The following is a 17,235-nucleotide window of genomic DNA, read 5'->3' as shown; positions in this document are numbered from 1 at the left end:
ACAGTCTGGGTCCATTGACCCAGTTTTTCAGTGAATTTTCTTCCTCGCTCCCACATCAAATAAACTAAACTTGCAGATGAGTAACCTAAAAGTACTTGAAAATAACTGTATTTTAAAATTTTGTAAAGTTTTGATGTAGAGAGAAAAAAAAGACAGGTGCAGGGAATGTTGAAGCTTCTATGTGGAAATTCAGAGGTTTCACTCAGTAAAATACACCTGCTTGTATGAAGATGAGAATAGTTTTGCGTAATCCGGATTGTAGCTTTTAGATGTCAAACAGAAAATCTCAGATTTTGGAAGTGGATACCCTYTCAGATTTTGCTATATTTACACATTTTCTAGCTTTTTATTTCTTGAAAAGAGACATATTATATCAAGGAGTTTTACTACTGATACAGCAGCAACATCCATTTAGAGAAGAAAAACACTGGGGCCATATTTTTATGAAGAACAATATCCGTTTGCCTAATTCTGATTTTAAGATGAAAAACCATCTTAAAATGGGAGTGAGCTGTTCAAAACGACTTTGGTATAAGCAAGAGTCCTGGGTGGTGTTGATATATTTTTCCTAAATAACAATGTTTTACATTAAGGAAGGGAWTTTTTTTCCCAAAACACAAACAAAGGTGTAATGAAATTCACAGTTTTGGCAGTTGAAACTCGCAAAGCTTTCCAGAAGCTCATCGTGCCCCACCAGCCTCATTTACTCAGGCATCTACCGTTAATACGCCAAGTACATTAATCAGCTGCACGATCAGCCCTGGCTGCCCCAGGAACGTCGTAAGGAAGCAGAAGATGCTGTTCATACACTACCTCCAAGAGTCATCCCCGCTTCGTAGCATTTTCGCAGGCGACAGGAAGGGCAGTTTTTCCTTCTGAATTTGTCAATGGTGCAGTCATTCCGGCTGGCGCAAAGATACTTCTGTTTACCTAGAAAAACCAGAAGAAACAGCACATGGAGGGTGGATACAAATCAGACCACTCTTAGGAGCAGAAATGAGCTCATGTCTTCTCAGTCTCAYTCAACATCCACCAAGCTCTTACCAAAGCCAATGGCACTGTTGCAGTCYATATTCCTGTGTTAGCTTTGTAGTGTCTTTCCAAAAAATACCTTTCAGCTTCACAGCTCTGCAACGCTCAGCTGGGAGGCTGAAAGTCAAGGCATATAATTCAAACACGGCTTTTCCTCAGCTGAGCACCACACGGTGTGAGCTGCTAAAGCAGCTGCCACTCGCTGGAGGCCAGCAGACAGAGAGCCTTACTCTCGCAACCGCTCCTCCTCCTCCTCCTCGCCTGACCGGGGACGGCAGCTGCCTGCCCGCCGTTCCCCGCTCCTCGCAGGGCAAGGGGAGCTGCCGTCGCAGCCTGAGGCACCGCCAGCTCCGCAGGCTGCTGGAAAGGAGGAGCGGCCGTTCTCCCCGCCGACGAACGCGTCTCTGCCCCTCCTCGGGCACGCTGCGCGGGCAGGCGTCTGGACCGAGACACCCCAGGATCGCACCTCGCGGTGCAGCGCGGCGCACTGCAGACGGTCAGAAGCCAGCGCGTGCAAAAGTAACGAAGCATAACCAAGACGTGGCCAGCCGGGCTCCCTCGCCGCGCGGCTCTGCTCCTCTCGGGGCGGTTTCGGAGCACCGAGAGCCGCTCACATGCAGACTCAGGAGCCCGCGGGCGACCACCGGTGCCGGCGGCCCCGCGGCGCTGCGCCCGGCTCTCCTGGCGCGCAGGGGCTCGGAGGACACTGCCTGGCGCCAGGCGTAACCGCTATCAGACTCACCTTTCCGTTTGCTTAAAGAGCAGGAGAGMAGCTGTCAGAGGTAATATTTATCCAGGTTTCATCTTATTTTCTTTACTGCCTCATTCCCTAGACATGCCAAGAATGAACTTTCCTTCTTGACTCATAATTTGTTTTCTTGTCAAGTCTAAACATGTTTGCTGGATCGGGATTTATCTGATGTTCTTCATCCCKCTCCAAATTGAAACTAGTCTCACCAAATAATGGAGCTGCGCGCATTACGGATTCTGTAGAAGCAGCCCTAGCGGGAAATCAGTGCACATCCGATGTAACCTGTATTCATGTCCTGCCAGCGTTTGCCTTTTGCATTCTTCAAGSAACATCCCTCCCGAGCTCATCAGAGAGCCATTAAAAGGACAAGATTTAATCTAACAACTTCATGTGAGCGCTTTGACAGCAGCTTTACCTTTGGTGCGCTGATTTACCAGCCCCGCGGCCGCCCGCCCGCCCGCCGCACCAGGGCGTCAGCCCCAGGGAAAGCGGCAGCTCCTGCAGCCGCGCGGCACGCCGGCACCGTCGCCGCCGAGCCCCGGGGACCCCGGGGAACGCGAGCACCTTGCTGGGCTCCAGCTCTCTGCGAGCAGCACGAGTAACGCAGAGCTCCAGCCGGAACCGGGCTGCGGGGCGAGAGGGCCGCGAGCCGCGTCCCGCCCGCCGGCTCCTCCCGCACGCCGACGGCAGCGGCGGATGCTCTTCTTCCCGGCCTTCCCTTCCCTTCCCTTCCCTTCCCTTCCCTTCCCTTCCCTTCCCTTCCCTTCCCTTCCCTTCCCTTCCCTTCCCTCCTGGCCCGCTGCTCCCGGCCCCCCGCGGCGCCCCGGCCCCGCCGGACGCAAGGTTTGCAGCTGCAGCCCACGACCTGCCCCGCGGCCACGGTGCGGCGGTTCTGCGTGACAGCCGGGGCTGGCTTCCCGGTTCACCAGACGAACTCTTCCAGACAGAAAAGCTCGCCGCTCAGTGCACACGCATCGGTTGGCACTGCGCATCTTAAGCTGTTAGCTATTAACCCCAAGGGGGAAAAAGGTAATACGGAAATCACTCAGGCGTCCCTGCTCAGGGCGAGCGAGCCCTTTGCTCGCCGCGCCAGGCTGGGGGCAGCAGGGTTTCCCGTGCAGCTGCGGGAGACCCTGCCTCCTCCCAGCCCTGTCCTCCGCCGCGTCCGGCGCTGCCCCCGCCGGCCGGGGCCTCTCCCGGAGCCGCCGCGTACGGACCCGCACTTTACGCTCGCTCTCGATACACCCTGCGCTCCAGCTCGTTGTAGAATCGAGCACTGTCTTTACAACATCCATTTTCAAAAACCACTTCCTTACCGAAAGTAGTCCTAAACATCTTCTACAGCGTCTCTTCTTCTACCCACACAGGAGAAACACGAGAAGCTCAGTTACTCTAAACAGCCCTTACCTGCTAACCCAATTCTGTTTCCTGGAACTTAGCAGACTGCAGTAATTGATGCAAACATTAAGAAAAGGCTTACACTCATTCTGAAACCATGCAAAGGATAACTGGCAGCAATAATCAAATGCTAAATGACCTCCTATTTGCAAAAACATCAGTGTTTGCTATTTGAAATTCTACTGGTCTTTTGTTTGCTGCAACAGGGAAATCTCAATGAGCAAGAGAGGTGCTGGAAGCCGGGTCTCCCTGGGTGCCCGGCTCCAGGCCTGATCTCCCACCTGCCACCGATGACGAAGCACGGAGCTACCCGTCCTGCCACGCTCTGACCACAGGTTCACTCGAAAGCATCAGCTCACCCCTGACCCCACCGCTGCAGTCCCCCCGATGAGGATGCTGGCACCTGGCCAGGATCAGACACGTTCGCCCGGGTGACACCCCTCTCAGACATACGCCGAGAGAAGAACGGCTGCTCTGCTGCCCCAGACACTGTCTGGCATAAGTTAACACGAGAAATCAAGTTATAAAGGTGCTCAGTGCTCCTCCACTACATCAGACCAGAAGAAGCATCCCAGGAGATATCAGTCTGTGCAATCCAGGCTCTCGTGGGCTGCTTTAGCTCCCGCTTTACTAGGCACCAAGAGGGGCTGGGGCACTGCTGCCTCCTTTGCCAGCAATACCCTTTCTACCTCCTCTGGCTCCCTCCTTTTCAAGTTCCTATCAGGCAGAGAGATGCTTCTGCCATCACTGAGTTCTTCRGAGCTCATCACCTGAGAGTGCAATTAACAGCAAGAGCACAGGAAGAAAAGCAGTTCTTTACTCCTAACTAAAAACAAAGATTTACGGAGAACGACTGGTTGCTCAGTCCAGGGAAGTTATTTAACTAAAAGCCTGTTGCCACATGAAGTGCCGTGCCTAGCGCAGCATTCTCCTCCAGAAAGCAAAGTAATCTATGCCAACATCTGGAGGAAGATTTACAAAGATGAATGTCAAAACCCATTAAATACTTTTTCAATGAGAGATTATATCCTCATATTTCAAGGCATAAACCAAAATCTAACTGCTAGGGAATAAGACCGAGCTTTCTGAGAGAGCAAATCCCCCAGCCCAGAATCTCACGCAACTGCAGGTTTTCTAGCACTTTCCTCTAAAAATTCTGGTACCAGCTGCCGACATTAGCTGGGATATGGCAACAGCTAAGTCTACCAGTTTGATACTGGCACTGCTTTAAAGTCCCTTGCTTATATAATCAAAGAGGACAAAGCTATTTGGCTTTTAGGATCCAGCAATAAGCCAGTATCAATAAACTGTCTTTGCAAAGCAGTTTTGTTAGCAGTCATGCACCATTACTGAAAGACTGAAGAAAAGAAAAGAAAAGAAAAGAAAAGAAAAGAAAAGAAAAGAAAAGAAAAGAAAAGAAAAGAAAAGAAAAGAAAAAAGAAAAAAAAGAAAAAAAAGAACATTTTCGAGCACCATTTTTACACAGTGTATTATCAGGGACTGACACTTTTGGGGCAGGGATTTTAGCACCCTGTGCCATAAAGGCATGCAGGCTCAGCATGGGGGACTGGCTGCTGGAAGATGAYGGTCTGCAAGCACAAACACTAGCTAGCCAGAGCAAGACAAGCATGGAAGCAGCTACAGATCACAGAATGGTCGAGGCTGGAAGGGACCTCTGGAGAGATCATCTAGTCCAACTCCCCTGCTCAAGCACCTGCCCAGGGAATCCCTTAGGTCACACGGAGAAGCGGGTGTTGATGTACTAGGTCATCTGAAGAGAAGTTCTGCTGCGCTGGGCTGAAGGGAGCTTGTCTAAGGAAGAGAGAAGGGAGAAAAAGCAGTTTCACCTGGCAGACTGAGCAGGAGACAAGCAACAAGCTGTGCTAGGAGCGCCTGAGGTTCGGTAGCCCTATTCACTCCACCTTCTGCTCTTTACATGAACCTTTAAGGCCAAGAGAGCCCAAAGCGGACTGAGAAGCCATTCACCAAAGCAGGAACATCATGGTGCTGTATTACCAAGAAAGCATTTTGCAGACTCTTTTGTATACTGTCAGATCAGCCAAGAGATGGAGAAGAAAGAATTTTAAAACATGGTGACGGTCTTTGAAAATAGTCATTTAAACTTGTTGCCATCTTGAGAACTGTCAAGAAACTGTTGAATCGGCCCTAATACATTGCTCTGGTGAAAGGCTAACCCATAGCATAGGGTTAGCGTAGCTAACCTGAATGCAGAACAGTTAGTCCTATGTATGATTACAAAAATCAGGCTGTCCATCTTCCAAATGCACATCGGAGCTGAAGAATCTGCATGGTGGGTCTCAGAATTTGCCCATATTTAACCTGGTCTTATGTATGTCTTGGGAAAGTTCACAAACCCAGACACCTGATAGACTGAGGACAAGTAAATATTTATGTCTTCCTATTAACTGTCACAGCATCTTGTTGAAAGAACTAGTTGGACTTGAACTTGGGAAAAAAAAGGTGAAGAAAATTCTTCAACTTCTCTGAATTACTGCTAGATAAGTGCAGTATTATATCAGCCAAAAAGTATGAAAAATAGAAAAACCATGGGTCTAGTTATTCTGTGTTCCCTGAGGTGATCTGTTTGTTTTGCTCTTCAGTTCACAGCACATTGCTTCTCCTGCCCTTTTGAAGATGCTGGTTTATATTAGTAATAGGAAGGAAACAAAGGCAGAGGGAAGGGTTTCTTTTCTTATCTGTGAAGCTTTTGGAAACATTTTACAACTGCAGGTCAAAAGGTGCCCTAAGGTTTTCAGAGATACATTTTATGGACTTTAAAACCTAAGAACACACTGAAATATCAGCTTTCAAGATTGTTCCTCACCTTGAGRAAGGAAAGGTCTGGCTCAAAAATCACCAAGAGTAAAACAGAGATCATCACCTACCATTATCCTGTGTTCACTTTTTACAAATGAGCCTGATTTACTGTCTCCTCTCCCCCAAAAGCTATATCCCTGCACCTCAGGGTAACATCAGATGTAATCCAATGCTCCCTAGCTCCAACTGTTCAATACATAAAATGCAMGTACACTGCATTTTATTGCCAACAGCTCAGAGGCACAAAACCATGAAGAGTTCTGTCTTTGCTTGCACCCCTGACTAGGTTAAATCCAAAGAAACTAAATCATTTCTGAAATTGCAAGAGMACTGCTAAGAAAGCAGAGAAGATAGATAATTAGAAACAAAACTGCTAGAAGTTTAGTAYAGAGCAGAAGCCTCCAGAATTAAGTCCTATTTTCTAGGAGAGCTGGATGAGGGAGCTTCCTAGCTTTTCAAGCCACCAGTTCCCTCGCCTTGCCCAATCACTAGGGACTATTTGCTTTCACTTGCAGTTTGCTGCTCTCCTCCCTCCTTTCCATTCTCCGCGTTCGCAGCCGTGGTTCGTTCTGCTGTCTAGAAACCACGAGCACTCGCATGCCCGACCTCCCTCCCCTCCGYGGGCTGGGCAGGACCACCTTCCCCACGCTTCCCATTTGCAAAGGGGGCACAGGTCAGTTATCATCCTTAAAAACRGAACAGAACAAAACTGAACAGAGATCTTTTTTTCCAAGCAGAACTACCTGCCAGGTGTAAACCAGCACAGAACCCCTTCCCGAAGGAGCCAAGGACAGCTGTGCCTGCGAGCCGGGGCAGCTCGCTCCTCGACACGTGCCGGGAACGCTGCCTGGCGAAGCACCGAACCAGAGGGAAGCGCGTTTCTGCAGCCAGTGCCTCAGCCAAGGAGCTTTCTAAGGGAAAGCCAGCGAACAGGCTTTTACCCCGTGCGCTCCGGGGGCTCCTCGGCAAAGCCTACCCTGCGAAACTAAAGGAACTGACATCCGAAACCACAGGGAAGGATTTTATTTACAGTTTCATCTTCTAAACAGAAAAGCCAGACCAATCCGATGACAAAACTCCCACCAGGAGGCAGCTTCCCCCCGCCCCTGTGCCACGCTGCAGCGTGGACGCGCTCCAGCCCCCGGTCCACCCAGGGGAAGGAAAGTGGGCTGCTGCGAGCAGGCGCCCCGGCCGCTGCGACCACCCTGCACAACCAGAGCCTGCCCACCCTCTGCGACACCTCGGGGCTCAGAAACCCGAAGAGGAGCAGACACTGCTGAAATTCATGACCTAACGCAATCAAGGAAGGGAGCGACAACACGACACGACGAGTGGGCCAGGCAGCAACCTCTCTGCTGCCCCGTCCCTGCCCGGCCCCCCGACCGAGCAGCTCTCGGCCCTTACCTGCTCGACTCCGCTCCCAAGACGGAYAACCCTGATCTAAAGGAGGAGCAGTGCCCCAGCATTCATCAGATGACACGAAATATTTCATCAACAACTTATCTGACAGACAGAGCCAAGGCTCCGGTTACCATAAATCAACAATAACTCACTGACTTAAACAGACTTGGGTTATTTCCCCTGGCTGCACAGCCAACCCATTTGGCCTCCTTACACAGAGTTGGTACACGGCAAAGAGACACACCTGTAAATGATTTACTTGGGAAAAACATGCCAAACTTACTATCTTTTGATATTAGTAGTAGGGCAAGTGTATGATTCTGGTGYAAAAGTCTTCTACGCACATCCCTGATTCTTCTCCGAGCTAGTGCTGGCAGGTTCAAAGGAGTCACTCCTGGCATGCATGATGCATGAAGGGAAATGAAGCTCTAAAGTATGCTCAATAATTCTGGAATGAGTCTAGAAGCAGTGTTCTGAGAAAGGCAGGTGAGAATCCACCAGTCTGTGACAATGAATTAACTAGCCACCACGCATCCACCCACCCACCCTGATTTCCGGCTCCCCCCGCCCTGGTAAGCATGATGTTGTCTCCTTGTTCCCGTCAGCCTAGGCAATGCCGCAGCACAAGGCAGGCTTCACCTCCCTTCTCCTGCTCGCAATTCTGACCTCCACTGAACAGACGGGGAAAGCAAGACATGGGGAAGCGGACGTTCACAGGGTGTTACATCAAGGACAGAGGCCACTGAGTGCTGAGTGCTCGAGCTGGTCACTAGCTTGGTAACCGCGCTGCCTCCCTCTTCCGGACATATCATAGCCTATAAGATTGATGTCTGGTGTGCTGGTGCGCCAAATAAATATTTTTACATTGAGGAAGAATTATGATTTGTATTGGTTGAATACTCTAGAAAACAGGTCAAATGTGTGATTTATGGGCATATTATACTACTGGACAGTTAAGCTTCCACAAAAAACAGTCTGACTTTGCTGCCAAGGAATCATTATTCTTAAGTGTAGTTATAAAACCTGAAATTACTGACCCACCAGCCTAAGAAAAGAGCTGGACTAGTTCCTTCTATATACTAATTACCAAGGAAAGGCAGYGTAAAGATTGCATCTGTTGTGATGGAGTATCTGGACTCACACCTACTTCTGGAGAGCTTGCGCTACAGAGCTGGTCGTGAAGGAGAAGTTGCTTTCACAAAGGTTGGACCTGCGACACAAAGGGCAGAGCACAAACCTTGGCAGACAGATGATTCTGCTGTACAAGAAGTGCTGCTGTTTTGCAGGTACTGAGAGAAGTGATCCTCTGAAGGGGAAGCAAAAGAGGGATAGCCTCCAGCAAATTAGGACTTGTGGGTTTAAGATCACAAGAGGGCTGTAAAGAACCCTTGAGAGTCAAGAGGAAAAGCAGGAAATGACTACTGTGGAGCCTAACTAGGTCACTTAGATAATCAAATATTGAAAAGGATTGTGTTATGGCATACTGTTTTGGCTACTTTTTGAGGGCAATCTATAATATGGAAAAACAAATATATGTCAAAGAAATCAGTTTATCCATGAAATTTCTCCTTTAACWTTTTAAGAGACCTTACAGATACACCGCACTTTGTCCCTGTCTCTCTGATCTTGGTCTCTGTGGCTTGGCATGTTACCCAAAGCAAGCAAGGCTGCTTAACTTCAACAGGAGGAAAACATATCATGATGCTGCCAATGCCTCCAGTGCTTATATGTTAAATAATTTACTGCTAATGAAGAACTGGTGTCAGTATTACTTGGCTCTTAGGCTACTTTGGTGGAAAAACCCAGCACTTGGTGGTCGGAAAGATTTCATCCTCCTCTCTGTACATGCATTACCTTCAGCTGCCCGTTTGAAGAACACTTTGCAGCTGCCACAAGTGAGGGCTCCATAGTGGCATCCAGAAGCTTCATCACCACAGATCAGGCAAGTCTTCTGAGGTGGAAAGTAATAGTCAATGGGCAAGACATGTTCACAGCCAGTATCCAACCTGCAGAGTAAAACAGAAAGAGAACAGAGAAGGTATTAGCAAATAAGGTTAAGATGAGCTACTGGTGAGCACAGTGGCTGGTGCTTGGGAGAACATTCATAGCAAAACCCCAAATCTGAGAGATGTGACAAACCAAGCACCGATGAGAAAGAAGGCAGGAAACAACTGAGCCAAGGCTTGCTCTGGGCACGTGGGAGGTCCATGCAGGGATCCCCCTCTTGACGTTGCCCCTAGGTACAGGGTGCGCCTGGGAGGACGTTCAGGCATGGTGCCCTCAACTGCCACGTGACTGCACTGCCTATAAAAGAGAGACCTCTGGGACTGGCTGCTGTACTGCTAATGTAATTTTGGCTTCAGTAGTGCAGCTACTCACAACAAAAAAGGACTTTCCATGCTCATTAAGCTATTTGATCCAAAGCCATTAAAGTCACTGTTGTCACTTCATTACAGTTGAATTTATTGTTTTTATTCTTAATTGAAACAAATTATTTTCTACTAAACTATCAAACTCCCTTAAGCTACTCTTTCCTTTTGGCTTTTCTTCTTGCTGGTTTTCTACCCATTCCCTCTTTGAATACTCTGCAACAGCTAAATTGAACTTTCTTCTAGGACTCTGTCTATCCACATGACTTCCAAACAAAGCCAGGAACCTCCGATGAAAACACAACACATTTGCTGTGAAAATGTTCACTCTCCTGTTTATACCCATTGAAAGCGCTGTGCTTCTGCTTCTCACCAGTCACACATAGCACATTCAGAGTAACATCACAGGGGACCCTGCCACGGGCTGGCCTTGAGTCCAGAGCAGAGCGTGGGCCAAACGACCAGTGAATGGCAGGAACAAACTCCCAATCCAAAAATAAAAAGTGCAGGAGCTGTCATATAATATTTGGAATTAACTGGTGAAAGTGGGTCACTGTGGATAATTTAGCTTCACATTTTCCACTCATCAGCTCAGTAGTTCAAAGGAGATGTTTTGCAACTTTCATTCTGGGTAATTGGAGCAAGGAGTGGAATGGAAAACAGCTCCTAACTGATGCAGAGCACTGACTCCCACGAAGACCTGGGTCTCCTCTGCCTGCTGCCGCAGCCCCTGACTCTAGTCTTGAAACGATCTCGTTCAAGTTGGTCCGGGGAAGCACAAAGTGCCTGCTCTGGCCCTTGCACAGCCCAGAGATGGTGAACAAAATGCCAGGACTGAGATGGCACCAGAGAGCTCAGAGTCAGAGCCGTCCTACACCTCCTAACCATCCCTGGCCAGCAAATCCCATGASTCCTGTGGAGCAGCTAATGTGCAGGAGAGGACCCATGTCTCCACCATCCCAGGAACACCTGGGAGGATTTCACCTGCCAGGAGGCAGCATGGCACCTTTCTGCAGAGCGGAGCTGCTCCACAAGGCCCTCTATCCYGAGGCTTAAGCAAGGTAACCATCAACTACATGAAGAGCAGGATGGAGGGAGACACTTCGAAAACTTGCACTCTCATGCAACCACGCGTTCACCACATTTCCCCTCTCAACCTGCAGGGCCAAACCTCCCCTCTCACGGCTGGCACCAGGTCCCTTCCGACGCGCACTGGGCATTACCACCTATTTCTTCCATCAGATACGCTGAGAAGGCTTTTCTGGAAGCCATGGCGGCAGCAGGAGTGCTCATTAGAATTACAGGCCAGTGCATGTCCAGGCAGTAGGGAAAACAATAGTATTTTAAATTATTAACTAAAATTGGCTTTCTGTGAAAACTCTAGACTAGGCAATTAACTTCTAGTAATCAATAAGTCACTGCAACTTTTTGCTCTACATTATATCTGCTTTCGGTTTCTGGATGTTTGAGTACGCAACCATAACGACCAAGCTCACAGAAATCAAATTACATTAGGAGTGAGCGTGACAGTGCCAGGACTTCTTTACTTACGAAAAATCTTTCTGCTCAGAAAAGTCCATTTGGATCCCTGGTGTGAATACAGAACCACGAAAACAGAAATCCTCTGAAATAGAAAACGGCCCCGGAGGGACGGCAGCCTGAACCCCTTTGCGAATCTCCTGCAGAGGGAACGGCCGAACCTGGAGCGGAGCTGAGCAGGGACGYGCCGGCCAGGCGGTGCTGTCTGTCTGTCCTAATCGCTGCTTTTTCCATTTGAGCTTGCATCTCTGCAGTAACTYGCACCAGACGCGCAGCCTTGCCCGCCCACGTGCCTCAGCCCGCGCACCCCTCCACCGCCTCCAGCCGCACCGGCTGCAGCCCCAGCACCCCGCCAAACCTGCCCGGCACACAGACACCCAAGGATCAGCGGTGCTGAAGGAGAACCGCGGCAGGAACTGACACCCTCGCTCAAAGCCACCCGCCTGGCTAAAACCCTCTGTTTAGACATTCTAATTCTGGTAGAAGAGTAGCTTCTTTTGGTTCAGATTGCACATTCTGCTGCATTTAAAAACATAAATTAATCTAAGGAAAAACACCCTTTAAAGTGGAAAAAGTGTGCCCTCATAAGCAGATGAGGAGTACCACAGAACCACAGAACCGTTGAGATACTTGACTGGTTTGAATAATAACATAAGCAGACAGAACTTAGAATCATAGAATCAGTAAGGTTGGAAGGGACCTCTGGAGATCATCTAGCCCAACCTCCCTGCTCAAGCAGGGTCACCTAGAGCATGTTAGACAGGGTTGCATCCAGGCAGGCCTTGAAGATCTCCACAGAAGGAGACTCCACAACCTCTCTGGGCAACCTSKTCCAGTGCTCCGTCACTCTCACAGGGAAGAAATTCCTCCTCACGYTCAGTCAAAACTTCTTGTGCTTCAATTTTTGCCCATTGCCTCTTGTCCTGTCACACGGGACAACTGAAAAGAGTTTGGCCCCGTCCCCTTGACACCCTCCTTGCAGGTACTTGTACACATTGATAAGATCCCCCCTCAGTCTGCTCTTCCCCAGGCTGAAGAGGCCCAGCTCTCGCAGCCGTTCCTCATAGGGCAGGTGCTCCAGCCCTCTGATCATCCTTGTAGCCCTATGCTGGACTCTCTCCAGTAGCTCCATGTCTCTCTTGTGCTGGGGAGCCCAGAACTGGACACAGTACTCGAGATGAGGCCTCACCAGGGCTGAGTAGAGGGGCAGGATCACCTCCCTCGACCTGCTGGCAACACTCTTCCCAATGCACCCCAGGGGACCATTGGCCTTCTTGGCCACAAGGGCACAYTGCTGGCTCATGCTCAACTTGTCATCCACCAGCACTCCCAGGTCCTTCTCTGCAGAGCTGCTCTCCAGCAGGTCAGCCCCCAGCTTGTACTGGTGCCTAGGGTTATTCTTCCCTAGGTGCAGGACTCTGCACTTGCCCTTGTTGAACCTCATGATGTTCCTCTCCGCCCAACTCTCCAGCCTGTCCAGATCGCTACCATCACGTGAACAACTAGCTGGGATGCTTATTTTCAACCAAAAACCTAATTCAATTAACAGAGAACCAACACAGTTTGCCCTTGATGTAGGTGAGGGCCACGTCTGCTGAAAGAAACATGTCTTTTCTAAAATCCTAACCATGGAAGTAAAGTACGAAATGGTATAATTATTGCTGAGATAAAAAATGAGGCTTATCTTTGTCTTCTGATCTTGTTGCCAGTCCAGGAGTGCTGCTATCTTAAATTCTTCATCTCAGAGCAACGCAGATTCTGCCTAAATTATAGGTTAATAACTGGAGCAACAATTTTATCCTCTGTTCTTAAGGCAAGAAATATTTCTGAGTGACTTCTCATCTTTTTAGCAGCAGCAATCAGAATTAGTGACTCATCTATAGAGGCTACGGAACTATCTTTCCCTGACAGTCTCCATTTCCAAGGCTTTTTCTGGATTGCTGATTAAATGGAGGAAATGCTGGCTGCAGCAACATATCTGCCATAGTTTAGGCATGTCCTGATGCAACAAACATCTCCCTATCTTGTCCTCCCACCCTTCCTCATCCCAGCAGTCCACTCTGTCCTCCCAGAATAATCCCCCTGTCCTGCACATAATAAGGTCCCGAGGCACAACTTGTTTCCTCCTGACCATGTCTATACAGGAATCCTGCACAACAGGACCTTGATGCTCAATTTTAGATACTACTGTAAACCCCAGTAAAAAATAGCAGGCAGCATGAAATAAAAAGTTTTGCTAAAAATCTCTTAATTATCCAGTAATTTTTAAGATTCCAGCCACACCATCTCTCTCCTCTACCTTTTTTTCTCTTTTATATGGTATTAGAAATCTGAAAAAGATGAACTTTTCTTTTTCCACAATATGCCTTTCCTATTCTTTGTACAATATATTTCAGACAGCAAATAAGCAGGAATGACTCTCTCAATATCTTTGAAGATATTAGCAGGAACCCCAAAAGATCATGGTGTATTTTTGGGGCTTAATTATTTAAAGCTGCAAAGCAGGTTAGCAGTTAAGGCTTTAGTGGCACCAGACTGAAACAATACTTCTTCTAAGCAGCTATTTCTCCATGAGGAAAACTGTGTAAGGACACCCACACCTTCCTGCGCATGTGCACCTTGTGCATCCGTAGACGTGCCCTACAGAAGACATTTGGCTGAGCCTGTAGCAGGCACTCGGGGCTTGGTGCACACACCAGCGTGGCAAGGAGATCAGCCAATCGTGCTCCTGGCTGTCCACTTAGAGATGGAAATGAGGGGAACTGGGTACAGTAACGGATAGTACCGGCTGTGAGGCACGTTCACCCCTGGCATAACACTGCTGCCTTGAGGGAGTTTACACAGGGGAAGCATTTAGTGTTGAGTGTCCCATCATGCCTGAAGATTAATGTTAGAGCAGCTGCTCTACAGTCATCCCCGATGATGAACAGACATCCTGAACCATGAGCATGTAGCAGTGCTGAACTGTGAGACCGTGCAACTTCTGACCTATTCCTGCACCTTCATTGCTGGCGGTCACTGTGCAAGGAGTTGACAGGATTTGCCCAAGTATGCCCTTGATTTCAAGGAGACACCATTTGACTTTTTTTTTTTTTTTTAAGACAGGCCTCGTAAAATGAAGATAACAGAAAGTGTAGGTGACTGAGACTGAGCCACAATAAAGCTGCCTTTAGTGATCTGCCTTCCTGCCAGCTTCCACGAGAACACTTTAAAGGAGCTCTTAAAATATATAGGAAATTACATCGCTAATGAGCCAAAAGGTGGCTTATGTGGGTACCACCAGTGATAAAAGCAGAGTCCTACATGCCCTACCTTTACCAGGTCCTGAATGACCAACACTGTTTACAACTCCTGCACCTCCAAAGAAGCAGAAAGAATTGCTAAGCAGCAAGTTCATGACGGGATATTCCAGATGTTTCCTCTGATGAAGCGGATGTTTTTCTCCGTCAGTACCTGCTGATTGTACCTACCCACAGAGCTACAGAAATATGGAGATCTGACAAGAGCGAGTGTGGATAACCTTGTGGGGGACTCCTAACCACACGAATGCAGTCTGCACAATATATGGCAAGTGTCACACCAACTTAGAAACCCAAAGAACAGAGATAGCACCGCGCAAGCAGACACAACTTGTGTAGTAATGACGTCGGGCAGAGATTCCAGCCCTAGTTCACCACTTGAAGGCCAAGGTCAGAGCTGCTCACAAAGGAGCACAGCAACTTTCAGAGGGGAATAAAAACAACCTCAATATCCCTCTTATTGTCACAGGAAGAATTTTATTATTATTTCAGAAGTGTTCTTTAAGAAATTAATACAGCTTGCTTTAGCCTAGGACACATGCAAATCTTCCTGCAGAGCAGAAACTATAATTCTGCAATTCAAGCATTTGTTTGTCAATAGTTAATTTCACCAAACAGCCTGGATTTCACAACATAGCCAGAAAACCAAGGGCAATCGTGGATAAGAGAAAAGTCAACCACTTCTCATCACTCACAAAGAAAGTTTCCATCTCAGCAATAAAAAGTACATCCTATCCAAAAGGAGCCAAGGCACAAGGATGTGCAATACAAGGCCCTTCCCAGTGCCCACAACTTCTGACTCTTAAGACAGACCATGAAAAAGTATGTTTGCTTCTTATGTGCATGGCTCTTGCAGTCTATTTCCCCCTGCTCCAACGAGATTCATTACTTAGGCAACTCACCATGCTAATATAATGCTACACATATGGTTATACTCCTTCTGTTTTCCGTCAGTCTGATATATCTGAACGAACACTATTACTCTTAATTTTTTATGGAATTTTATGCTGCAACTATCACAGTAATTTTGACACAGAACAACCCATTAGACTGAAACGGAGAGCTACAGCACTATTCTTTACAGGGCTGTGCTTTGACTGCTAAGATCTTCCACCATTGCACCAGCTCACTAATTGAACTGCACAGCATTAACGTTTGCACCAGTGGGCTTGGAATTAGCTCCAGCATTTGAGTGCATCCTGCAGAAACATGTCTGCTGCAGCACAGTTTGAACAACGCTTAAACACTAGGAAACAGCTGGACTGGCCTTCAGAAAAYCTCTAATTTGGGATTTGCCTCCACATCCACGGCTGCTATCGCTTACCCCGTTGAGCTGACTATGTCCCTGCCCGACCAACCATCAGCTGGGAGTCCCTGGAGCACAGTCCTCCTCTGTCCACATACTTTCTTGCTCTCTGGGGAGTCTGGCCGGTGCCTTTGCATCTCTACCATACTAGAGCTGCAAATCTCATTGTCTGGCAATAACACTCCAAAAGATGCCAACCCATGAACTAGAAACTCAATGCATGCAGACTTAGATGACACAGAACCCCRTTCCAATCATTTTAAGTACTGTCGTATCTGAGATAACTGTGATGTTATCAGTAGTAAACATTTTTTAAAAACATTTTTTTAAAACATTATCTTCAGTACATGGCATTTGCTAACAAAATATTAAAAGTAACTGGCTTCTTGTCAACGGAATTGCATGGCTCATGCCTGAACAAAGATCTGTGACTTGTGTCTAAGCACAAGAACCACGTTTAGCTAAGAACAGAACTGTATGTTTTGAGCATGAGCCTTATGTCCTTTCACACATAGCTGTTTTATTGCCATTGACTTCAACAGGAGTTGAATTGGATCTTAAATCTGTAGCCACTGAGCTCCACTGACTGAGATAACATGGTCTGCATGGAATCTTTAAAGCATCCCATCTGTTAAAATGCTTTGAGCAGTTTAATCTACAAACACGCAGCCTTGTACACTGAATTTATTTCACTTTTTCTCAATAGCCTTGAATATGTTTCTAAACTGACCATGCCTTGTTTTCGTGTATAACTACTGGAGGCGGAGAGGCAAGATAGCATCTCTGAGCCGGCAGGGTATGGTGCACAGTGTGAACAACAGGGACATGTCCATGGTAAACACGTATGGGAACTCAATCTTCATTTGGATTCAAATAAACATTAGCAGATGACAATGGGTTTTCCAAACAACCCTGGCAATGAGGGAGCAGGCAGCTCCAGCACAGCCTCCAGATGAAGTCCTCCTCACAAGAGCTCCTAACAGTAGCAGCACGGGCTTTCCAGCTGACATGGCGACACCCAAGCAGCTAAACAGAGGCTCCCTCCCAGCTCACTTAGGACAAATACCTTTAAAGAGTAGTACAAATCCATCTACTAATGTTCTAAATTAAATTTTCTTTTTTATTCCAAATGTTCTATGTACATGTTTTGACTGTTTATTATTCATCGTGCACAGGGTCCCAGCTGCATCTGAAACCCTACCTACACCAGAGTAAGACCCAGGCTTGCCCAGGGCTTTTTTTAGCTGTCAGCGCCATGTCGGAAGAATGTTTCAGCTCGGAGCGGCACCCGAAACGCCTGCC

General features: G+C 47.8%; 1 protein-coding gene across 1 annotated transcript in view; it reads right to left on the bottom strand.

Annotated features, from left to right (window-relative positions):
• The window catches only part of AR (androgen receptor), a 39,406-nt gene extending 28,345 nt beyond the window's left edge, over positions 1–11,061 (bottom strand). Inside the window, exons 1-3 of the mRNA XM_085325996.1 lie at positions 10,973–11,061; positions 9,275–9,426; positions 814–930 (exon numbers count right to left, since the gene is read on the bottom strand). Of these exons, the coding sequence (XP_085182122.1) occupies positions 814–930; positions 9,275–9,426; positions 10,973–11,061 (358 nt within the window). The remainder of the gene's footprint in view (positions 1–813; positions 931–9,274; positions 9,427–10,972) is intronic.
• Between the last annotated feature and the right edge of the window lie 6,174 nt (positions 11,062–17,235).

Source organism: Rhea americana, unplaced genomic scaffold, assembly GCF_003343005.1.
Source record: "Rhea americana isolate MKP2758 unplaced genomic scaffold, rheAme1 scaffold_125, whole genome shotgun sequence".
Classification (NCBI taxonomy): domain Eukaryota; kingdom Metazoa; phylum Chordata; class Aves; order Rheiformes; family Rheidae; genus Rhea; species Rhea americana.
This window is presented reverse-complemented; position numbering and strand designations above follow the sequence as displayed.